Source organism: Electrophorus electricus, chromosome 3 (genome assembly GCF_041902795.1).
Source record: "Electrophorus electricus isolate QZ-2024a chromosome 3, ASM4190279v1, whole genome shotgun sequence".
In the NCBI taxonomy this organism is placed as follows: Eukaryota; Metazoa; Chordata; class Actinopteri; order Gymnotiformes; family Gymnotidae; genus Electrophorus; species Electrophorus electricus.
In genome coordinates this window covers 22499982-22525273 of record NC_137499.1, presented here as the reverse complement: position 1 = coordinate 22525273, position 25292 = coordinate 22499982, and the positions used below count along the sequence as shown (strand labels likewise).

At 41.3% G+C, this 25292-nt stretch overlaps 3 protein-coding genes across 7 annotated transcripts in view; all 3 read left to right on the top strand.

Annotated features, from left to right (window-relative positions):
* Window positions 1-11637, top strand: part of rhbdl3 (rhomboid, veinlet-like 3 (Drosophila)) — a 41346-nt gene extending 29709 nt beyond the window's left edge. For all 5 annotated transcript variants that reach the window (XM_027012317.3, XM_027012314.3, XM_027012316.3 and 2 more), the window contains 3 exons: window positions 6000-6100; window positions 9195-9255; window positions 9466-11637. In XM_027012317.3, the coding sequence (XP_026868118.2) occupies window positions 6000-6100; window positions 9195-9255; window positions 9466-9737 (434 nt within the window). In that variant the 3' untranslated portion in view covers window positions 9738-11637. The remainder of the gene's footprint in view (window positions 1-5999; window positions 6101-9194; window positions 9256-9465) is intronic.
* Window positions 11638-12255: 618 nt separating this feature from the next.
* znf207b (zinc finger protein 207, b) lies at window positions 12256-18176 on the top strand. The gene is made up of 10 exons (XM_027012313.3): window positions 12256-12408; window positions 13013-13139; window positions 13245-13383; window positions 13470-13655; window positions 13796-13871; window positions 14002-14072; window positions 14357-14499; window positions 15547-15762; window positions 16014-16158; window positions 16525-18176. Exons 1-10 carry the CDS (start codon window positions 12368-12370, stop codon window positions 16659-16661), a joined length of 1281 nt encoding a protein of 426 aa, XP_026868114.1. The 5' UTR covers window positions 12256-12367; the 3' UTR covers window positions 16662-18176.
* Window positions 18177-20182: 2006 nt separating this feature from the next.
* Window positions 20183-25223, top strand: cd7al (cd7 antigen-like). Its single transcript, XM_027012338.3, has 4 exons — window positions 20183-20370; window positions 20587-20940; window positions 23578-23684; window positions 24301-25223. The coding sequence occupies exons 1-4, from the start codon at window positions 20319-20321 to the stop codon at window positions 24511-24513; spliced, it is 726 nt and encodes a 241-aa protein (XP_026868139.2). The 5' UTR covers window positions 20183-20318; the 3' UTR covers window positions 24514-25223.
* The last annotated feature ends 69 nt before the right edge of the window (window positions 25224-25292 follow it).

Below are 25292 nucleotides of genomic sequence, written 5' to 3'. Positions count from 1 at the left end.
GTATCTGGTTACTATTCAGATATGAGCTTAGCTGCTGAGCTACAGCTTTTTCTAGGAGCTTGGAAATAAATGGAAGGTTTTAGCTCAGCCTGTAGTTTGACAGCTGATGGGCGGAGGTTAGATTTGTTCATTACAGCCAATTTGAATGATATATGAACATAGCCAAGGTTCATGGAAGAGTTTATTAAATTTAGTAAAGGTTCAATTACTTCAGGTAGGATTTCCTTAAGAAAGTGTGTGAGCAGTGACTCTAGTAAGCAAGTGGAGGATTTTGATGTAGATCAGAGATGTAAGTTCTGGCTCTTGGATAGGTGTAAAGGATTTTAGAGTCATTTTTGGCTTGGTTGTTCTGATCTCTAAGTAGCTGCCTGATGTCACGTTAATACTCTCAATGTTATCTCTAATGTGCTTCATTTTCTCATTAAAGAAGTTCATGCGCTCATTACTACTGTGTGATGTTGTAATCTGTGCATTAGTGTCAGTTTTATTCCTAATTAGATGTGCAATTATACTTTTAAAAAAGTTTGGATTCTTTTTGTTATTTTTTATTAGGATCGAGAGATAAGATGTTTGAGCGGTATTATGTGCTTTACTATACTTGAGAAGTCTCTCCTTCCATGTAAGCTGGACGACAAGTTTAGTGTGGTGCCATTTACGTTTTATTTTTCGAGTATTCTGTTTTAAGTTGTAAATGTGATCGTTATACCAAGGTACTAATGTTTTGTCCATAATTTTTTTATTCTTAAGTGGAGCAACATCGAGTGTGCACCACACGACTGATTCTAAGCATTCAGTCATTTGATGAAATTCCGTGGGGTTTGAGGGCATCCTAGTCGCAAATGATAAGTCTGGGAGATCCCCAATAAATCTAGATGCAGTGGCTGACGTGATCGTGTGTCTAGTGTGGTAGTGAGGTTACTATATAGTGGCTCATATGTAGTTCTGATGAAATGAGGGAATGGTCTGAGATGGCATCAGACTGGGGTAGTATAACTACGTTCTTTATGTCTACACCGTATGTCAGTACTAAGTCGAGTGTATGTCCACTAGAGTGTGTGGGTTCTCTTATATATTGGGTGAAACCAACGGATTCTAATATAGAACTAAAGGCCGATCTCAGAGGGTCTTGGGCACTAACAAAGTGAATGTTGAAATCGCTAACAATAATGGCTCTTACTAATATAGGGACTAGATTAGAAAGGAAATCTGCAAATTCCTTAATAAATTCTGAGTAGTGTCCTGGTGGCCTGTAGATGCCAGTTAGTGGACATGCGCATGTCACACATGTGCTAGATATAAACCTCAGGCCAAGATGCAGTTTAAACATGCTGCTTAAGTACTGCGACATACTGGGACGGGGTTGTCGTGGTTTGATTTGGATTGATCGGGGACAGTGGACTAGGCTGAAGTGGAATAAATATTGATCTGTTTTGATGTGGTTAGGTGTGCGATCAGGAGAACAGTCAGATATATTCTTTAGCTCTCACTGAGAGAATACGGTGAGAGGGAGAGAAAGCAGCGAGGGGGTGGAGGTTATGGATGACAGCCTGCATTCACCATCAGCAGGAACAGAGGCTGGTGTGGAAATGTCATTTTATTCCTCCTGATGACATTAGCTGTGTGTGTGTGTGTGAGAGAGACAGAGAGAGAGAGAGAGAGACCAAGTCAGCGTCCTGAGGGAAGTTGCAGCTCTCATGTGTGGTGTGAGTTTTTCCATAATCCTGGCTTATTTTTGCAGCACAAACGCAATCTCTCTCTCACACACACACACGCACGCACGCACACAAAATACACAAACGTATGCATTCATAACAAGCGCACACACAACAATAAACAGGCAAAAACACACGCAGATATACACAAAAGCACTCATATACAACATTACACACACACAACTGCTCCAGTAAGCAGCTCAAACAAAACTGCTGAAAACATGACTTTGGGAAATTGAAATAGAAGTAGAAGTAGAAATTTAGAAGTGAAAGTAGAAATTTAGAAGTAGAAGTAGAAATTTCTCTCTCTCTCTATCCCTTTCTCTCTCTCTCTCTCTCTCTCTCTCTCTCTCTCTCTCTCTCTCTCTGTGTCTCTTTATCTGTCTCTCTCTCTATCTCTTTCTCTCTCTCGCTCTCTATCTCTCTCTCTCTCTCTCTCTCTCTCTCACTCTCTTGCTCTCTCTCTCTCTTTACAAGTTACTGGAAGTCATTGGAGTTGTTTTTCAGAAGACTGTAAAGCATCCTGCTGAATTTAGTTTGTGAATCTCCATGAAGACTTTTTAGACTAGCTAATATGGGTGTGGGTGTGTGTGTGTGTTTAGACAAATAGCCATGTATATTAAGATGTGTACCTTAATATACATGGCTACATGTATAAACACACACAAACATAAACCCCACACTTACACACAAAAGAGCTACCCTGTACTCACCTGTTGCATATATGTATAATCCAAATAACTTTGTTTAGGGGAAAGACTGTTTGCTCTCTCTCTCTCTCTCTCTCTCTCTCTCTCTCGCTCTCTCTCTCTCTCTCTCTCTCTCTCTCTCTCTCTCTGTTTTGTGTGTGCTCTGTGTGTCAGGGAGAGAGACCGGTTAAAACATCAAGGCCTAGCTTTAGTGGTCTTTGACTTCATAAATCCTTATTTGTGTGTGTGTGTGTGTGTGTGTGTGTGTGTGTGTGTGTGTGTGTGTGTGTGTGTGATCGGAGAGTTTGTGTTAATGGAAAATTGACCTACTTATGTATGTGAAGGTTATTATAGATCTTAATGTAGTTTCTATATCTTTTTTCAATTTCCAAGTGAAATGTAGTTTAGTATATTGATTTTCGAAGAGATCTGTTTTAGAATTTGTGATTTTTTTCATTTTTATAGGCAATGATGTGAATATACAGGTATTTTTATGGCCATGAACTATTGTTCTCAATGCAACACTTGTTCATTCATCATTATCTAGTTATGTATTATAGCTAAAATATTTTTACTCCAGATAAAAGCTTTATTTATATTTCAGTTCAGATGCAATTTCCTTTTTATTCACATGTTAATTTCTTTAAAAGTTGTACTATCTATAATAACTCTGTACATCGGCACCTGTCAGTGTGTGTGTATACATGAGTGAGCATGATTGTGTGTGTCTATGTATGTGTAGTACAGTTTAGATGTTGGTTGTGTTATCGCCAGCTCTACTGAGAAGTTGGTGAGATTTATGTAAGTAATTGTGAGTCAGGTCATGTGGGTTTTTTCCTTGTTTGACTTCTTTGATTTTATCGATGCTGTTTGTAGAAAAATACTCACACTGATTTTAAAATGGGTGCAGAGCAATATTTTGGAAGTGCTGAAACTCCAAGCCCAACCTCTCTGCTCTGGTGGGAGAAAAAATATTAATAGATTAGCACTTTGTAATATGTGACACACACACACACACACACACACATACACACACACCTGCACATCCACACATCCACACACACACACACACACACACACACATTAATAGATTAGCACTTTCTCTGTTCTCCCATATGTGACACACACACACACATCCACACACACACACATCCACACACACACACACACACACACACACAAGCACACATACATATACACACACATTAATAGATTAGCACTTTCTCTGTTCTCCCATATGTGACACACACACACACACACACATTAATAGATTAGCACTTTCTCTGTTCTCCCATATGTGACACACACACACACACACACACACACACACACACACACACACACATACACACACACATACACACAGACACACACACACCTGCACATGCACGCACACACCCACACATACACACGCACACACCCACACATACACCCGCACACACACACAGACACACACACACACATACACACACACACAAGCACACACACATATACACACACATTAATAGATTAGCACTTTCTCTGTTCTCCCATATGTGACACACACACACCTATACACACAAGCACACACACACACCTGCACATACACGCACACACACCCGCACATACACACGCACACACCCACACATACACCCACACACACACACACACACACACATTAATAGATTAGCACTTTCTCTGTTCTCCCATATGTGACACACACACACACACACACACACACACACACACATATACACACAAGCACACACACGCACACCTGCACATACACACCCACACCCACACATACACACGCACACCTGCACATACACACCCACACACCCACACATACACACGCACACACGCACGCACACACACACGCACACACACACACATTAATAGATTAGCACTTTCTCTGTTCTCCCATATGTGACACACACACACACACGCGCACACACACACACACACATGTTCATATGCACACCACAGATTTTATGGACAAATTTAATACAAATTTCCATGACTGAGCATCGCAATGTAGGCATTTATTTTTTGTTTGTTTCTTTGTTTTTATTTGCTTACATAAATAGTTCATCCTTTCAATATCATGTCAATTCCAAACTTTCTCTGTAACATTCTAATCCACTTTGGGAATTGTAGCACCAAGCATTAAAAAAACACACAAAAAATTCTCTCCACAAAAAGCCCTCCTTCACCATTGTTAGCGGTAAACAATCCCAGGCTCAGACTGGGTGTGTAAACACAGGGAGCGCATTATTACCTTGGATAGTTGTGGCCACAGCTAGGGTAATGTTGATGAGAAAAGTAGTGCAGCCTATTGTGATGACGGTTATTTCTTCAAGCAACGTTTCAGCCAGTGTTATTACACCTTGGAGATTTAACTGGGGTTATGTGTGGAGCCAGGCAGCTATGTGTATGTCTGTGTGTAGGTCTGTGTATCCACACAATTGTGAGTGCAGGCATTTCTGTGTTTTGTGTATGTGGGTGTGGGTGTGTGAATAAATCATATAATTTTGCGTTTGTGGAGACTACAGTACAGTAATTACAGGAAGTGAGTCTTCTTTCATCTTCGTGTGAAACAACGCCTGTTGTAGTCTCTGCAGGCGTCCCTGTTTGTGCATGAGTAAAGTTGCTAAGCCTCTGAACCAGCCTAAAATGTATCACCTCAAGCTTTGGTAGTTTTGCAGGATTTTTTTAATGATCAAATGACATCAACACCTCCCATCTGTGAGTGAGCCATAGAAGTGTGATAAATCCACTGTTTCACTGCACTGGGTGCTCCTGCACTGTCTGCATGAGCCTTTGACCAGACTCGATGTGGTAAACAGCTGCTATTGCAATACAGTATGCCTTAGTGGGTCAGTATTGTCAGCTGCTTTGCTGCATTACAGCACAAACATGAGCTAATGTGGAGCGCAACAGTCTCAGAGTGGAATCTGGGTTGACACACCTCACAAGCTCAGCGAGGAATTTTCAGAAGAATAGAAGTGGCTTACCACATCAATCACAGCTACTGTGCAAGCAGGGGTCGCCTGGTGGGGTAACTGTCATCCAGAGCAGATAGGTGCTCGTAGTCATGAACAAGAAGTGAAAGAGACCTTATGACCTCTTTATGCTCTTTTAGTCTGTGTTTTTCAAATAAAACATAAAAAAATTAAAATTTTCCTCACAGAACTCATAACAAGTGTCAAAATATTCATGTTTTCTTTCATATTACTGTGGATAGACACACACACACACCCCCATACACTCATACACACACACACACACACACCCATACACTCATACACACACACACACACACACCCATACACTCATACACACACACACACATTCACACCCATACACACACACACAGCATGGCTCATTTTAGGCAGATGGATTGTAGGATGTTATGATGTAGGATCATAATTAGCAGTTATGTCACCATAACGATGATTCTATTTGGTTTGTTCTGTTCGCAATATTTAGGTCAGTGTCGCTGCCGGCCCCGGGTCATGAGCACCTGATGCGGTGGTGTTGACGGATGGAACAGAACAAGATATGGTAGGACTGCTCTGACTGCACTGATGCTCCTGACAGCTGGACTCATTCTCTCCAGGTTCCCTGGCTGTGTCCGTGGCAGACATGACGGCACCTGTCATCGGCTCATCGGGAGGGGTCTACGCTCTGGTCTCTGCCCACCTGGCCAACGTCGTCATGGTAACTCAACTCACTGCAGGTGTACACAATCCTAAGTTGGTAGTCAGTGCAGCACCAAGTACACAGGGTCAGACCTTACAGGGGATTAGGAAGCACTGATCCATATTTGTGTTTGCATGTTGACATTATAAGTGCACGTTGGCTCAAGAAATAATGGTGAATTGATATGAACTACTAATCTAAAAGGGAAAAAGTTTAGAAGGCAGAATTCTTGGGCAAACAAGCTTGTTATTCATAAACGTGCACACTTCTATATTGCTCTGGCAAGATTGGCATTCTTCATGTGTTGGAGCCACTGGAAAGGGGTATAGTCGGAACAGAGAGTGAGAGCATCACAGAAGGTAGTGCTGGATCCTGAGGACTGACCACTCAGTGACCAAACACTCGTTTTCTACAGTGCTGACTTCGTTTCCTGCATGAATAGTAACGTACAGCACCGGACAGTCAATGGCCCACAGCCCTCTGTCCAACGTAAACATCTATCAGACAAAAGGGGGAGAGAAGACTCTCCTTTCCAGGAGTTCTAGGAGGTGAAACCAGTTTATGTTCAAAACAGAATGTCTTTAAAACATTCATTTAATGGGCTTCGAAAGTTCTGAGGGTATTTGTTTTTCTTTAACTTTCTTTAACTTTAACTTTTCTAAATTCATTGTTGCCGTAGCAACATCTGGCAATGCAAACATACATCATTAGTGTAGTGTCCATTAGTATTACATTGTCACTGGAAATGACAAATCCTTCATTCCAATGGTCTGAAAGTGTTCAACAAAACAATCAGCAAGCTTTCTCTTGATTTCTCCCATGTACACTTTTTTACATCTCTTGTAAGAGACACAATAGACAACACCATTAATCCTTTAATCTAAAATAACCATTAATCTGGTTATTTTAGCATTAATACATTTACATGTAGCACATCAAGGGCAGTTTCAAGATACATTACCACAGTTATTATTGGATTTATCATTTATCTCACTGTTGACAAGCTTGACTTTGATGCTTTTGTCTTGTCTGTTAGAGATTATTGAGGATCCTTAGGAAAGATGTGGTCTCTGTATCATCCTGGAGATTTTTGATGTGTTCAAGTATAGTGTTAGCCACTGTTTTATGTGTAGGCTGATAATTGAACACTAAAGTGATTCTTGTTTTCTTAGAAGTAGATTGTTTATAGGTCAGGGCATTGGTTCTCTCAGCACTTAAAACATGAGCAAAGGCATCACCTACGATTAATGCATTCAAATAACAGTCATCAATGTCCAGGTCCTACAGACCTTCCACCCTCCCTGACCCAGAAGTCAGGTGTGATGACAAAATGTCCAACAAGGTACATTAATCATTTAATCAACTAGAAGTGATCACAAAATCCAGGACTAAATTTGGATTCGAGGTCCAAATTTGAATACCACTCATCTATAACTTCCTTACAAAATCCACAGTTTTTAAAATAGTCACACATTTCCATAGTTTTCTGGGGTAATTCTTCATTCTCATGGCAAGCGCGCTTAAGTCTTAGTAGCTGTGAGTAAAGGCATTTTTATGGGCACTGGGATGTGAAGAGTTGTATTGTAAATAATAATGAGAGTCTGTAGGTTTATAATGGATGATGGTATTTCAACATGAATATTCAAGGTGCAGCACTGGCGAGCATTCAGGCTTAAATAAGAGGGAGAAACAAAAAAGCTAACAAGGAATCAGTGGATTGGGAAGGTGGCAGGTGCGGAGTGTGTGTGTGTGTGTGTGTGTGTGTGTGTGTGTGTGTGTGTGTGTGTGTGTGTGTGTGTGTGTGTGTGTGTGTGTGTGTGTGCGCGTGTGGCAGTGGGCATGCCTGGGTGCCTGGCGCTCCGTGACATAGTCCATGTATATTCATACTCCATTGCTGGGTGGAATTTGGAGGAAGGCGAACCAAAGGGAGTGCTTCAAATGTGTATCTAACCGTTCCTAAATGCCACGAAGGAGTTTGCAAAGACCACAATTTTAGTACTCCTGCAGAGAAATCCTGGAGTAAAGATACTTTTTTACTACCGCTACATGAATATATATATATATATATATATATATATATATATATATATATATAGTACACAAGGTTACCAAGTAGTGAAGTGCTTGCTTACACAGGTGATGAAGGACCTCTGTCCTGTTTCTTTGGAAACCTTGTGTACTTCACTATGATATTTGAATATTTTCTACAGTATACTGCAGTTACTCACCTTCTCTGGCTATATACAGACATAGAGGAAAAGACATACACTTTATTGTGGATGAGTGTGTTTGTACACATGTGTTTGAGTACTTATATCTGGCAGTGAGGTCTCTTTTTAATTTCACACAACCCCCAGCTAAATGGCAGGTGCCTGTGATAGGCGTTAGCAGCCCAGCTGCGTCTGTGGTGCGGATCACCTTTCAACCAGTCCTGTTCTTCACGTGTTCCTCCTCTCCTGCCCCTGCTCACCTGACAGAGGTCTTTTCCTCTGTGCCCTTGGACTCTGATCTTGACTGGCACCCATAAGCAGGAGTGGTCGTGTAATAGCTCCCTGACGGTCATCAAATATTAATATGCTTGTTCCGAGAAAGCTATCTACCTGGCTTGGTCTGGCTAGCCAGGGGATCCTGCCCCAACTCCCTGCTCAGCAGTTTCCATTTACACTTCTAGTGTGTCAGCAGCGCTATGTGATTGGGTTACGTACAGTCCTCCAAAATTTGCCGGGAATCAGCAGGGTGAGCCGACATTATGGATTCAAACTTTGAATGAGATTTTAAAAGCCCCGTCTTCTCAGACTGCTCCAGGATCAGTTAAGATTTGAAGATCTGCAGCTATTACTACTCTGTGAAGTGACTGACTAATGTGGTGTAGATCTCTGCCACTTTTAAGAGAACACCACCAGTTATTACACACAATGCAGAAATCGTCCTATACAGTGTGCTGACACAATGCTCTCCCATCCTCTCCACTCCTCTCTTTTCCTTTCTCTCTCTCTCTCTCTCTCTCTCTCTCTCTCTCTCTCTCTCTCTCTCTCCCTCTCTCTCTCTCTCTCTCTCTCTCTCTCTCTCTCTCTCTCTCTCTCTCTCTCTCTCTCTCTCTAACTGATTGCAGAACTGGTCTGGGATGAAATGCCAGTTTAAGCTCTTCCGCATGGCCATGGCTCTGGTCTGCAGTAAGCCTACTTTTTTTTTCCCACCTACCTGTGGGGAATATCATTCTGAAGCTCAAAATTTAAACGCAGTAAAATTGCATGAACTTATTCCTGTAAACTCATGAAATCTTAACACTTCTGGTCTATAATAATCTCTCGCGTTTTTCATCGCCTCCCTCGCTCTCTGTCCTCTCTTTCTCCCTCTGTTTCTCCCTCTCTCCTCCTCCGTAGTGAGTGTGGAATTTGGTCGTGCAGTGTGGCTGCGGTTTTACCCGCCAGCCTTCCCCCCCTGTCCCAACCCCAGCTTCGTGGCCCATCTAGGGGGCGTGGCGGTGGGCCTGACCCTGGGCGTGGTGGTGCTCCAGAACTATGAGCAGCGCCTGCACGAGCAGTCTCTATTCTGGATCTTCTTCTCCGTCTACGCCCTCTTTGTCTTGTGCGGAATCTTCTGGAACATCTTTGCTTACAGTCTACTGGACATCAAGCTACCTCCAGCGCCATGAGACAGAAAGAGGGAGACTGGCTGTTGCGGTGTGTGTACGTATGTGTGTGTGTGTGTGTGTGTGTGTGTGTGTGTGTGTGTGTGTAGGTGTGGGTGTGTGTGTGTGTGTGTGTGTGTGTGTGTGTATGTGTGTGTGTGTGTGTGTGTGTGTGTGTGTGTGTGTGTGTAGGTTGCTACATAAGCAGCCTTTGTGGTTGGTGATGGTTTGAGAACCAAATGCTAAATACCTCACTCCTCCTGTCTCTGGCAATGTCTGTGTTAGTGCCTAAATTGCATTGATGTTGAGAACAAATTAAGAAAAGAAAAAATACAATAAAACACAATTGAAATTCCACTGAAATTGAAAAAAAAAAGCCAAAAAAGGTCTCATCTATAAATCATAAATGAACAGTCCTTTAACAAGATTAACAATAAATGGAAGCTGGTAGCCATTAGTTAACAAGATGTCATTTGTATGACACTTTGCCAGCTGATGACTATATACTTTCACTAATCTTTACTATTAGCATCTTTGACTTAACTGCTCTTTTCAAACAGGAAAAATTCCATCAGTCATTCTAAAGACAACTGAAGCATCACTGCTATTGGCTGTGAAAATCGGCTTTATAGATGTCAGCGATCTCTACAGCTAGACACCCTTTCAGACTGGTCTTGGACCAGTGCCCTGTGTTTAAATCCTACCTTTATGTATTGGCGGTCATGCAGAACTGGTCTGAGATCAGACAGTGAGCATGTTCTTGTCTTTAAACTCACTGCAGTGCACAAAGTATTCCTTATTTCCTGGGGCCAGCTACAAATATTTATAAAGATTTGTGAATTTGTATTAGCAGGTGAGTGCAAAAGGTCAGTATTTCATGAGCTTGACTTTATAGTGAACATTATATTTTTGTAAGTGGCATAAAACAACATGAATAGAAGTGCTATTTACCTCTGGTGTTTTCTTTTGTTAACATTGCCAAAAATTTGCCAAGTTTAGCAAATAACAATCGCACAAAAAAAGTACAGCTACTCAGAACCCATGCCGTTATTCCACATTAACCCACAGTTTAGTCCTTGTCCTAACAAAAAGAGATCTTTAAGTTGCACCATTTATTTAAAACTAGATTTGTTCAGCCGTAACTGTATTAAGGCTCTGTACCAGCAGTGAGTGTAACTCACAGGCTTTCCTGAACATTTACAACATAAAAGTGCTCTGTAGATCCACACACAGTGTAAGCCAGTATAAATGTATTACTGCATATGATATATACCTGTTTATAGCTGTAATTGTCAGACAGACTGTGACTGTGTCAGAGATATTCAGTTAACTGGTGATGTGTGAAGTCGTGTACTAATGAAGTGTGTGTTTGTCTCTGTGTTCTGCATAGATGGTGCTAGTGTACATTTGAACTGGGTGTCAAGTCTCCTTGCCTTTTGGTGACTAGTTTGAGATAAGCTCCTTTAGGTCTATGCACAACCAGAGTGGCGAAACAAAACTGACCCAGGAACAGGTGTTATAAAGGCATGACATATGGTGTAGAAGGGACTTTGACAAACTATAGTATATATGGCTGCAGTTTCTAGAAAACAAGAAAACCAAACCTCAGATAACCTCAGTGTAAAAACACTCAAATATCGAGTGCTTCAGCCTCATGTTACACTGTTGTCTGTGCGCAGAAGAGAAATGGAATATTTTAATTGCAAGTGTTGAAGCTATTTTTGAAAAACACGTTTACTGCGTCAGTGTTCAGCATTGTGGTAACATGGTTACTCTATCCCTTGGCAATGGATCCTAGGCTATGCACCAAGGGCTGAGAAGTTGCTCACTCAGAATATTTTAACATGTGCATATTTTGTAGATTTGATATGTAAATATGGACTTCATTAAACAGTTTTATGATGGGAAACTCTTGGCTTTCTTTGTGAACCTTGTCAGTAACTGATAATGTTGTGTGTGTGTGTGTGTGTGTGTGTGTGTGTGTGTGTGTGTGTGTGTGTGTGTGTGTGTGTGTGTGTGTGTGTGTGTGTGTGCGTGAGAGAGAGAGAGAGAGAGAGAGAGAGAGAGAGAGAGAGAGAGAGAGAGAGAGAGAGAGAGAGACCGACCCCGACCCTTTGGGAACTCACAACAAAACAAAGGTTCAGATTTCTCTATTTCTATTTTTATAAAAGATGAATAAACTGATAACTGTGCCCACATTATGCTTCTATAAGCCTGTAGAATTCTAGCCTGAGCTTTTATGGCAATAAACCACATATTAGGTGATTGTCTATTTATAAAATATTTTAGACTGTTTTATTAAATATGCAACAATCTGCAAATTTGTTATTTGCTAAAAGGTCATTTTAGGTGGCTCTTATATTGTACTCTTGGTCTAAGCCATTTCTCTTTAGGCTTTCAAACATGTAAAATCCCCCTACTTTACACTGTTAAATTAAATTAAATGTAAAAAATGGAACTGTAACGGACGGAAACACGACCTAATCGGAACGGAAGTCCCGGTTACTGACGGAGGAGGTGCACTGGGCACGCGCGCGCCGCTGTCTAAAGTACGGCATTGTGGGTACGGCGCCCGTGCTCGCGCCATTTTCAGCGGGAGAGGACCTACCTCGCTTGTGGCTTCTGACGACACTTCGGACGCTTTGAGACAGAAAATGGGACGAAAGAAAAAGAAGCAGATGAAGCCTTGGTGCTGGTATCCTTTATGGAAGTCAATACGCGCCAAACCTTCATATGTTGTTAATTATTCTCCCCAGTTCTAGCTAGCTAGCTAGCTAGCTAGGCTAGCTTCCTTGTTGACTCACTTTCGGTTAGCTGTTCTGTGCTAGCTGGCTAATAATCAAAACACGGGATGTTTATTCGCTTGTTGTGGGTAATTGACGCTACTGTACTTGTGTGTAACAGTTGTTCGCGGTTTAATTTCACAATGAATGGTGTTTAAAATGTTCTAGACGCGCCGCATAATGTTGGTTAGGGTAGTATTCACTTAGCCAGCAATGCTAATGGAAAGTTAGCTTGCATTGTGTCGCGTTTTACTCCAGTTGAAGTGTACTTAGAATTAAATAATAAAAACATCCCGTTAACACCTGTAAACCGGCTAGCTAGCGAACTTTACGCCGAAGTTAGCGGTACCCCTCTTTGTTTTTTACCTTTAAAAATTTAAGCTGTCCAGCTCATTTCTTATTACTGATTCCGGTTGAATTCAGGCTGAACGTTGTTTCAGTTCTGTGGGCCGGCTAGTTAGGAAACGCAACTATTAGCTCAGTCTCTAACACCTTCACACCTTAACTGTACACAAGGTATTGTAATAGAGACTTCGACGATGAGAAGATTCTTATCCAACATCAGAAAGCAAAACATTTCAAATGTCACATATGTCACAAAAAGCTGTACACGGGACCTGGTTTAGCTATACATTGTATGCAGGTAAGTTTCACACTATAATGCACTATAATAATACAAAAATGTGTGGTCTTTTTTTTTTTGATTGTCGGGACTTTTTGAAGTGTTACAAGGTTTACTTCATTCCAGGTGCACAAAGAAACAATAGATGGGGTTCCAAACGCAATACCGGGCAGAACCGACATAGAGTTGGAAATCTATGGCATGGAGGGAATTCCAGAAAAAGATATGCAAGAGCGCAGACGATTGCTTGAACAGAAGTCTCAGGGTATGAAATCGGTACAGGTTCCTCTCAGTCCAGTTGCATCACTTGGTTGTTGGTTTGTAAATCGTTGGTTTGTTGATTGGGAGCAGAAAGCCAAAAGAAAAAGCAGAACCAGGAGGACTCGGATGATGATGATGATGATGAAGATGAACCTGGTCCGTCGCCATTCCAGCAGGCTGCAGCTCAGCCTCATGCCGCTTACATGCCCACTATGGCCCAGCCAGGAGTGCCCCACAGCCATGGAGCACCTGGCATGGCCCCTGCCAACTACTCAGGCAAGTATACTCTGCGAGGCAAATATGTATGCCCTTGGATTTTTTTGTTTGTTTGTGTTTGAGACATTGTGTGCTACAAATCTATGAAAGCTCATTTTTGGAGGCCTGCATATCAATTGGTGGTGTCTGCATGTGTTTAGGTATGCCCCATATGATGCCAGGTGTCCCACCAATGATGGCTGGAATGCCACCAATGATGCCAGGCATGCCACCAGGGTAATGGACATATTTGTATTTTTAGTGTAGTTAGTATTAACTCTTTTCTCTTTGCAAATTTGAATGGTCATACCATTAAATGGATTGTCCCATGCTATTGATTGATTGTGGGTGTGTGTACATTTGCTAGCATGATGCCAATGGGTGGAATGTTGGCCCCAGGGCATGCAATGCCAGCCATGATGCCAGGCATCCCCCCAGGTAAGAGCTTTTAATTTGGGATTCGTTGTGTTTCTAAATTATCTTGCATCTTTAGTTCTCCTTTATGGTAAAATATGTAAATCATCTCATGTGGAAGGTCTAACCCACCTAGTTCAGCAGTCCTCATGCGCTGTCATGAGGAACCCCTGCTCTCCCTGCTTCCACACACTATTCGCCTTTAGCAATTAGTTTCATCATTACCGTAATCATTAAGATGTTCTGTGTTGTAGCTGACTAGGGAAGGGGCAGAGGATATGGTATAACAGGTGTGTGTTTGTGTGTAGGTATGCCTCCTCATGTGGCCAGGCCTGGGATGCCCCCCGTAGCCCAGCCAGCACCAGTTGCTGTTCCAGTAGTGCCAGCTAGACCAGCTGGGCCCGCAGCCCAGTCCACCGCTACCAAACCCCTCTTCCCCAGTGCTGTACAGGTACAGTAAACGCTAGTCCACATGCCTCCTGCTCCATTCAGGCATCACCGCATGATCTGTACCATGGGTCAGTGGTACAGGTCTGTGGGTTTGACCTGTACTTCATGAACATTCCGTTCAGAACTTGGGCCATGACTGTCTGCACAAAGATGGTGTTTTTTTGTTGGCTTTCTTTTGGTGTGGGTTTTTCTTTTATTGACTAGTGCATATTTATGGTTACAGTCTTGCAACCATCAAGTTTACTGCATAGTTTTTTTTCACATTGGTTAAATGGGAAAAACTTGATATTTAAGCATTAATTAGGGGTGCCAGATCAGTATTGGCTATCCAAACATGTGGTCAGCAGTTGGTCATTTTATTACATTTTTGGGTGATCTGTGTTGATTTCATGAGAACTAACACAAGCCAGGTTAAAGCTAGGTCACACTGCATAGGAATGCTACACCAATAATAAAATGTCGGCCATTAAGAAATATTCTTGGACATTTGTGTACGATGTCAGAAACGCCCAATCTGTAATGTCATCTGAAGAGAAGCCACACCGAAGACTTTCAGTATGACTAATTTGATATGTCATTTTGAAAATTCATCACCGCAGATGACATCACAGACAGGAAATTCAGTGAAAATAGCTAAAAGCTTTGCCTCAAAACCGCTGCTAACAACTTTTTCATTTCAGCAAACTGCAGGTGGGTTCAAACACAAAAGCTAATAGAAGGTGATGGAATTCGTGTTCGATGACTAGCCATGTTTGGTTATAGGCTATGATGGGTGAGGCTGTTGTCCAGTGCCTCGCATATTCCGATTATATAGACTGAGCATGACATTTCTTTTCCAATGTGACGCTACCTAAATTCAATCCAGCATCATTACGTATCCACAACCTGCTAACATTACAGCAGTGTTAGCATTTTCACATGTTCATTTAGCTCATAAAAAAAAACTCCACCATTGGACAGATTGACTGTTTACAAAAAAGAATTAAAATCAGCATAAATTTGATTGGTATATGCCAAGGTTTGTGTGTTTGTGTGTGTGTCGCTCCAGGCTCAGCAGACGGTGTCAGGGCCTCCCTCCACCAGCTCTGAGACACCCAAGCCAACGTTCCCAGCCTACACACAGCCTTCGGCCTCCTCCTCCCCCTCTGGCCCTGCTAGTAGCACTGTGGCCAAGCCCCCTGCCACAGTCGCCAGCAAGCCAGCTGCCCTCGCCACCGGCAGTGCTACCAGTAAGTTGATCCACCCTGATGAGGATGTCTCGCTGGTAAGTGCTCGAGGGGCTTCTGTCATTATCCTCCTATTTGACAGTAAGTAATGATTACTGATGAGCTGTGTTTTTGGCAGTCAGTTTTTGGTGTAAATTTCAGAGCAATAATGCATATGAATTTGAATAAATGTTTTTGTTTGTTTGTTTTTTAGTAAGAATTTTAAAGACTTGAAGTTGAAGGGTGTGCTCCTGTCTGGAGATGTCTGATTGTGGTGGTTGGTTTGTTTGTTTGTTTGCCGTCTGTGAAGGAGGAGAGGCGAGCTCAGCTGCCTAGATATCAGAGGCTGATTCCTAGGTCTGGACAGCCTGCTGCTGTGGCTGCAGCAACGCCCTCTAGTGCAGCAGTAGGGGCACTGCCCCCACAGCAGCCTGCCATTAGACACCCAATGCACGGTGAGTCCAAATAGAGAAATGAGCTCTTGTCTTTTTTTGTTGCGTCCTGATGGTGTGTATGCTCCATCCCTTTAGACAAGAGTAAATGTTTTCTAATCTCCACATGCATGATTACTCTTTTCTTTTCCAGTTGTTAGTCATTTTGTTTTATCATGAGTGGAGATACGTAACTGTGCCTTTGTCTTACAAATACTCAACTTGCTTATGCAAATTTTCACAACTGTTTCCATTCTAGCAGAGACTGTAAGGAACTGAAACCTAACCAAATCTTACCTAAAGATAACCACGTCCTACCGGTAGCCTTTTTGTTAGTTTTTATATTTTGTGCTCTGGATTCTATTAAGCATCTCTCTTATTGGTCTGCAGGTCAGTATGGGGCACCTCCTCAGGGAATGCCAGGCTATATGCCTGCTTATGGACAGGTGCCCACGTACCAAGGAGGCCCCCCCGTCCCTCCTATGGGCATGAGGCCGCCTGTCATGTCTCCGGGTAGCCGGTACTGAGCCAGCGCCTACATCCCGCTATGCTTGGAGGTGACCCTCTTTCTCATGTAGCGTGCTCTTTATTCACACCCCACCCCTACCCCAAAGAAAGGAGAGAGAAAAAACCTTGAGCTGTCTATCTCCAGATGAAGATAACACAAAGGACAACTTGACACGCACTCAGACATAACAGATCAGTATCGGTGTTGAGGCTGGTACATGTGGCTTTTTTCGTTTTCCTTCTTTGTCTTTTGTTCGGGTTGTATAAGTACAGTGTTGTAACAGTTTCATAATGTTTCAAAGGCATAACAGTGTCCCCACCATTACTTTCAGGCAAGTCCCCAGTTATAACAATCGCTCTGTTCATCTGTGAAGCCTTCATAGCACGGCAGTGTTCTGTTGTACTTCTTGTCCCCAGCGTCTGATTGGTGAGGGCTTCCCAGTGCGATGTTCTGTGTTTTTGTGCATCACTCTTTAATTCAGGGTTTAAGTTTCAGTAAGAGTAAATTGGTGTATGTATGGTTGGGTTTAAAACTGCTTCATTTTCTCTCCTCTCAATTTTGTTTAATTTTGTGTTTGAGGTTCTGTTTTTCTTTGGTTTCTGAGTGCGCGTGTCTTCTGAACCATGGATGCTTCAGGCAGATTGGTCCTTTGGGTAAAGCCATAACTAATAACTAACATTTTCTAAGAGTAATACGACCGGTTATTCAGTTGCTGGTGTTAGTATGTCTCCCACTGCAGACGCATTGTTGGTCCCTCGACGTGAAATGATTAAAAGTAAGTTTCCACCCCTTACTGCATATGACCAAGACACTGTCCTGTATCCCCTTCATGTTGCATGGCACACAGAATTTTTCAGATAAGGTTTTATTTTTGACTTGCTTGTAAGGCTGGGTGATATTGTGACCATATTGTTAGTGTGTAATGGCAGGTGCTATCTTTACCTTATGCCTCTAATTTTAAGACCTTCAGATTAGAGGTTAATTTGCTTATGTATTTAGGTATTGCTGTAAAACCAAGAAGGATTATTTTCATTCCCACTATTGTAAATAACCGATATGACGAATCCAGTTGCAGCTAGTAAAGGTGCGTGCGCGTGCGTGTGTGTGTCTGTGCGTGCGTGTGCGTGCGGTTGTATACGGTGATTGTCATTATCAGGATGGCAATAGTTGGCATTACCACCCAGCCCTACATGCCTGTTTTTAATGTGTGGCGATGGCTGGTTTTAAAATGGCTCGATTGCCTGGGAGACCTGAAGGGCAGGTAAGGTCTTCTGTTTGGATGCTTTACTGTGTGGTTGGCCTGGCGAGAAGTGAAATGGAATTACCCTGTCCTCTTATCTCTGGTAATGCATCTGGGATAGCACAGTTCCTTAATTCATAAGCAATATATAGACATATGATATTAAAGACAATAAAAATTTTCCTTTGTTTAATATCCTACACTTTTGTTTTGCAAGATTTTTTCCATTGTACGTTTTCAGTGTTGTAAATGACACATCAGTGTGAAGATACTGAATAAACTGGTTTTGAAGGAGGTGCCTGTTTAAGTTCCATTTTTGATCAAGCAAAACATTTAGGCTCAGTGTTATTTGAATCATGGATGTTTTTCTTTGTTTACTTGTCATACATAAAATTAACAGTACATGTGTATCTGTTTTTTAAACAGCAGCATGGTCACTTCCTTGGAGTTGAGTCTTCTTTTCCTGTTCTAGTGCATCAAATTCATATCAGCAGGTCATTCCCAAGGCCTTTGTGGTTGAATTTAGATGTGTCAGAATAGGAAAAGGTAAAAATATGCACTGGCTGTTTAATGTAAGAGTAATACAGAAAAAAAAAAAACTTTTTTTTTTTTTTTTACACTACAAAGGCAGCTGGTATTGGTATTGCTGTTGGTCTCTAATACTTTATCAACTGTCCAGTGTTTTCTTATTACTGTGTAACAAAATTTGAGAGATTGTCTTGTTCATGTAATGCAGCAATTTTGTACTGCATGCTTTACTAGGTAAAGGTTGGGAAGCTAGGGAATTCTGGAGAAGCTGGCCCCATGTCATGCTCTATATCCAGTTCTTGTTGATTCTTCAACTCGGACTGTGAATGGCCTTTGTCTTCTGAGAATGCCTTGTATATATCTGGATGTTGCCAGGATTTCACATCTCTAAAGTATGTGTCTAACAATAAGTTGTGACAATGGTCCCTGGCCTGTTTCTCTGGGTGATGTGGCTTCCTCAGTTTAATCCTACTCATGTAAGATTCATCTCTGCCCTGTCTGGAGTAGGATGGCTTCACATTTTGAATCTTTGTTCGTTATGGAATTTTCCCCATCTCAGGAAGGATTTCATGATCACTATACTCTAGTGGTCTGGACCAGGATTTGTTTAAAGCTGCTTTGTGACAATGTCTAATCAGAAATGATCTAGAAGTAAAAATTGCATTTTTTTTTTTTATTTTTTTTTTTTATCAAATTAAGATCAAGTAGCACCCACTGATAAAGTTGTGAAAAATGATCTGGCTAGAACTGGTTTATTGACATGCATTTTTATCTGATGCCAACCAGATTGTCAGCCACAGTCTGACGTATTCTGATGCAGTTTCGTCTCTGAGACGTTTCTTCTGTGCCAGTATCTGTAAACATGCGTCAAAGTAAACTTGCGTCAAAACTAATAAAGTTTATAATACCAAAGTGTAGTTTAAGGCAGCCCGCAAAATCAAATTCCACTACATTTATTCAAAATGTAAATTCTACATTCAGTTAAAAAATTCTGCTTTAGTGAGTGTTACAGTAGTGCTATAATCTAAATATCTTAGTTTGATATTTCAGTGCAGAATGATCAAAAACAATTTACATTTTAGGAAATTGAATTTAGACATTCATGAACATAAGACATTTAGAAGCGCAAGATCACTTTTTTACCGTTCGGTCTGAGGGCTTTAAAAGCAAAAAACACCATGGTGTTCCAATGCAGTACAGCTAGATATCCATGATTCAGCTCATGTTTAAGGTTCAGAGCTGTTTAACTAGAAAAGTAAATAATTCTGTGACTTTCCATGTGATACGTGGCCTTAGCGCACCGCTGTCCCAAGTACTACTAAAGCACTGGTTTTGTCTCTTACGGGAAGGTGGTTTGATCTGATATACTTCTGAGAAGATGTACATCGCTAGTCATCACTTAGAAGTGAACCACTTCGATGCTCTGTGTAACTGCAGAAATATAAACGTTGGTTATTCATTAAAATGAGCTGGATATGCAGACGCGTGTCTGCTTAAGTGCTGCTGTCGAATGAACGCAGCGTTAGTCTAACCACGGTGAAACGGCTTTAATCAAATCCCAACCTAAAGCATTAAAGAAGAAATCTCAAACTCGGTGTATTCATAAATGTGATTACTGAATTCTAAAAAAAAATGTTGCATATGTTATATATTTATGTACCAGCCTAAGGGACACTATTAAAAAGTGAAAAGGGGAGGGGCGTCTCTCAATGTCAAAATGTTTGTTTGCATGATTTGCGTGTCTGTGTAGGAACCCAGCGAGGTTTCCTGTTTCTCGTTGGTTTAGGGTCCGCCACATGCGGCAAACACAGGACTCACTCCAGGTCGCTTCTTTACGCATTAAAGTGTCTTGGGTTGCTCGTGGTCTACTTTCAGCTTAAACAAAAATAAATAGATAAAAAAGCCATCATGAAGTATTCACATGTTGTTGTGTGGTTTGCCATCACCTCTTCAGTCACTGGTAAGTAAACTTCTTTGTTTGCAGTTTTGATGCCCCTCGTTAATGTTACACTGTACTGTAATAACCTAATAAAATATGACCCACCGACATAAATTACTCATCTTTGAGACGTTACTGTTACTTCAGCAATGAACACTTTTGTGACTTCAAAAGCTTAAAGAACTATTTAATAAGAAGCCTGTCCTTTATCACAAAACATCACTCTTTCTCTCGCAGTGTGTGGGAATATCGTGTATCTCCGTAGACATAGGAACGACTCTGTGGAGTTTTCCTGTGCGCCCACAAAGGTGGACATCCCACCGTTTGCTTTCAGTCTGGAGCGGGTCTGGGCGCATCCCAAACAAGTACTGTATCAGAACCTGAACGTGAATGCAGTTATTCACGATGAAACGGACAAACACAGAATCTCTGTGCAGAAAGACCGGGCGATCCTGAGAAAAGCTGTGAGCATCTCCCACTTGCGAGGATACGACACCGACATGTACCTCTGTGTTTTCTATTACGAGACACCTACAACCTTTTATAACCACACTGCTGAAACCAAGTTTTTTCTCCACGTCGAAGACCCCGGTCAGTAACCGTTCTCACTACCTTGAGATGAGTCATACGATGTTATTCACTTAAGGACAAAAAAACACAAAGAACACAAAGAAGTTCGTGAATAAAACAAAATGGATAATACATAAATATAGGACAGGTGAATTAATGCATTTTTCTTGCCATGCTTTTAAACTTAGGAAACCTAAATAAGAGGTTTTCTTAAGTTTAATAACCATGGGCTTTCTTTTGCTTTTCTACCTCTAATTGCAATGTGATTGATGATATCAAATGTTCATATTGGTCTGTTTCCATGCTTTGCATTTTATGAATATTAATGTTCAAAAACTGGCCCATATTACGGCTAACCTTTGCTTTTCAACAAAACTGTCCTGCTTGTGTTGTGACTGAATCTTGCTGCACTTCCCATTTGTTTACAGTGCATGAAGATAGTTATGTTGCAAAACCTGAGAGCTTGAAGGACCCGATCAAAGAACTTGTAGAATAAAACATATTTTAATACTGATTTAATACTTGCTTGCTATACTAGTGCACAAATCAGTTCTGCAGCAAACCTACTGAAAAGTGTTGCACAAAGGTGAGGCGGCAGATCTGAACTTGTGCTGTGAGGTTTAGAAGGGTGTGAGCTCAAATTTGTGGTTGTGCAGTCCAAAATGAATGTATGTACAAATTTGTGTACTTATTATTCGTTCACACACAAGTTTTTTTTCTCTGTGACTTCAAGTTTAAAAATAGTTCGAATATATTCTGAGTTAAAATTTTAACATTCACATTCAGATTTTTATTCTGCAAGTTCTCATGTCAAAAATACAAGTGCAAATTTTAGTTTACAAGTTCTCACATTTTTAATACAAAGTAGATTTTGTTTTACAAATTCTCAGATCAGGTCCTTTTAAGCTCTCAATTTTGCTACATCATTATCTCCATAACGGTGCTTCTAACAGTTTTGAGTTCACTGTTTTCAAACAGGCAGTGAGTGTTATGTTTACTAACCCTGATTTCATAACAGTATTTTGTGATCTGCAAACTCCAAAAGCCACTATAAAACATGCTGTCAAGATAAACAAACTTTAGTCTTGCAGTGATGTGGAACTGCGTTTACTAAAATAGTGTTGTTTGATGTCATTTTCAATATTTCTCTTATTGCCACCCCCCTGCCCGCAAGTTAAAGTGAGCCTGTATGTAATGTTTTGCGTTCAGTCCAGTACTAATAGAGCGTGCCACCTACTTTTGTCTGTCTTTCCCTGTGTGGTTGCATGAAATTGTCTCTGGTAAACAGCCTTCCTCTTTGACAAAATATACTTGAGCAACTTTAGTTTTTATTACATGATGTGAATTCCTTCCTTCCACCTCTGCTAGTCTCAGCAGCCCCTTCCTCAAAAGTGTTGCGGATTTCATAATTGTCTTAGCTGTGAGTGACCCACACGTTAATGGTACACTCAGCCACTCTGGGGGTGCCATGTTCCTGGCGTGGTAGGGCAGCATGGAACACTCCATCTGGAGTTCCTCGAGGGTTCTGCATGTAGCCATGACGATCATCTGAACCAAGGACACTTGGCTTAGGAAGCATTTACCAGGCAGCAGTTTTCAGATCACTGCACCACACTGGTTAAAATAGCAGCTAAAATAATAAAATACCATACGGGATAAAACCCCAGTGAAAATAAACATTGAATTTTGATAACAGAACTTTACACGAGGTGAAGCTACATCTGTCGGTGGTTTTACAAGATTATATTCCAAGTACCACTTGATCACCTATTGGTCCACTAGTTATGAAAGTGTCTTACATTGTACAGGGCAGTTGGTCTTTTAAGAAATGGTATGACAGAGGTTTGAGCCTTTCTCATTGTGGCAGTGAGATCTTATATTTTGTATTAATAAGCTGGGTGTCAGCCCCAGGATGGCTCTGGAAGCATTCCGGTCGTCCATCTTTGTACGAGCCCCTAGTTGACCTAAAATCCTAATTTTACATATGGGTTGCTCACTCATTATCGATGTATTTCTGAACAGGTTTTCTGATTTCGGCAGCAGTTAGTACACTCAGCAGATCTGATTGCCTTGTTTCAGTATGCATCAGGGAGGTAACATGACAAGAGCCCCAACCAGTGGCCACAAAGCTATAATAGGCAAGCAAATAATGTTGATGTTTCACTACCTCACAGCTAATCTGTTTCTCTCCCACTCTTCTTCTCTCTGTAACTGTCACAGATCATAACAGGATATTATACTGCAGTTCGTTGTCATAGGTTAAATCTCATATTACAGTGGGGTTACTTATTAAAAGTGCTTCCTGCTGCTGTGGTTACTTATGTTCAAAACATCCCACAGCGTTTGGAGTGATAAATAAGTGAAGCACTGGAATATTTAGACTGCCAACATAGTAGCGAGCTGCTGATAAAATGAACTTTATGAAAAATATGCAAATTTGCTTCTGTATAAAAAAAGACAGATCAGTTAAAGTGTATGTCCCAGCAGGGGAGGAAGAGCATGTGAAGTTACAGACAAACGTATGCTTTGCAATGAAACCAAAGCTGCTGAGATTGATGTGTTTGAGAAATGAAAGACAGATACTAAGAGCAGAGTATGCACATAAAGTAATAAAGTGTAACAAACAAAGTAATGAAGTCAATAATGTCTTTCTCGTAGTTCATGAACCATGCAGTTGCTATGACTACAAGCCTTTGATGTACTCCCTGTTGGCAGCAGCAGGACTGCTCTTTCTTTGTGTGCTGGGCTTCACTGTTGGCTTCTGGGTGAGTACTACTGACTTGAGTACTGAGTATGACTCCATTAATATGCTGTTTGAGAACAGCTGTACCGAGACTTGCTGTACTGTCAGTGTGACTGTACTGAAGGAGTGTGTATCGAATATTACTGTACTGTTTGAGTGTGGGTGACTGTGTGCATTTGTGTGATATGTAAATGTGACTGTAGTCAGAGTTCAACTGTTCTGAATATCACTGTGTACCTTGTGCTGTGTAAGTGCAACTTTTCTCTTGTGTGTTACTAGTGTAACTACCATGAGTGTGTGTTGTACTTATTGTTTATGTGCCTGGGCTATGACTATGATTTTCGGCTCTAAGTCGCTGAGCACATGTCGTTTTTAGATCAGCATTGCTCCTCTTTGTCACTTCTTTTTACTCAGTTGATGTACAGGCAGCTGTGGGCGGGATGATATCTTAGAAATCTCATCCTGTTAAAAAAAAAGAAAGAAAAAGTTTTGTTTTGATTGATTTGCCCGTGAGCTGGCCATAGTTGTTTATGCTCGTTGAGGTTCAGAGAAACGGTTGGTGCATTTACACCTCTGAAGAATGTTGTACATGCCTGTGTGAACCCCTCCCTTACACCCACTTCCTCTCTTACTCTCAGAACAAGCCGACCAGCCACCCGAAAGCACGTGCGGTTCCCATCTACGAGGAGATGAACGGAGTGAGGCTAGCAAAGGCAAAGCCTGCAAATCCCAATCTTTACCTGGCTGAAGAGGACTCAGCAAATCTGTGCAAGTACACGCAGCCACAGAAGGAGAACCCCTACATAAACTCACTAGACCCTTCACCTGCGCTCAATGCTCTGAACTCCTAATATCACTATTAATCCCTCCAACCCCACCAGTTACCCCACCAGCCTTATACGCGACTGCAATATCCAAACAGAGGCGCAAAACATCACGCAGCAATCCATCCTGAGTGGGTCAGACAGGAATTGTTGTGACACTGTTTCCTCTAAGCTCTTGTGACATATCTTGCGTAAAAGTGCAACAGCTGGACAGGAGGAGGTTTTGGACACGTGTGGTCGGGCACTGCGAGGAAGTTGCGGGGAGGATGCAGGGGCCCAGCCTCAGCTCAATGATGGCATAGAAACATGAAGATGCTTTTCTCTAAATATTAAGAATATACGTAGATATAGATAAAGAATGTTTTTTTGGTTTATAAACGGCTGGACCACTTGTTCAGGGACATACAATTGATGAGTAAGAAAATCTATGTCAATATTTTGCATTAGAAGAGGATACCTGAGTATGTGTGAAGGAAAACCCATTTGTAAAAATTCAGTGACTTTCATATCATTTTCTGTCGACTATTTACTAGTGAGTACTGTATTGTTTTTGTTTTTCATGAATTGAACAACTTCTGCTATGACCATTTATAGCATTATTTAGTATAGTATAGTATAGTATTATTTCAGTGTCTTCAAAATAATTTGCAATGGGCACTAAAACTGCTGTATAAAATAAATAATAAAATGCATTATTTTGATTGTTGTATCCATTAAACATATAATACCCTCTTGGTGGCCTGAGTGAATATGGGTGGGCATCTGTTAATCACTATAAAATAACGCATTTCATGTTGAACTCATTT

What these genes read in the sequence shown, in the direction of transcription:
- cd7al (XM_027012338.3), top strand. Translation starts at nt 20,319, where the DNA reads ATGAAGTATTCACATGTTGTTGTGTGGTTTGCCATCACCTCTTCAGTC. An exon ending in CATCACCTCTTCAGTCACTG is followed by an intron (nt 20,371 to 20,586) that starts GTAAGTAAACTT and finishes TTTCTCTCGCAG; the next exon opens with TGTGTGGGAATATCGTGTAT. An exon ending in GCTTCACTGTTGGCTTCTGG is followed by an intron (nt 23,685 to 24,300) that starts GTGAGTACTACT and finishes TCTTACTCTCAG; the next exon opens with AACAAGCCGACCAGCCACCC.
- znf207b (XM_027012313.3), top strand. Translation starts at nt 12,368, where the DNA reads ATGGGACGAAAGAAAAAGAAGCAGATGAAGCCTTGGTGCTG. An exon ending in TCTTCCCCAGTGCTGTACAG is followed by an intron (nt 14,500 to 15,546) that starts GTACAGTAAACG and finishes GTGTCGCTCCAG; the next exon opens with GCTCAGCAGACGGTGTCAGG. An exon ending in CATTAGACACCCAATGCACG is followed by an intron (nt 16,159 to 16,524) that starts GTGAGTCCAAAT and finishes ATTGGTCTGCAG; the next exon opens with GTCAGTATGGGGCACCTCCT.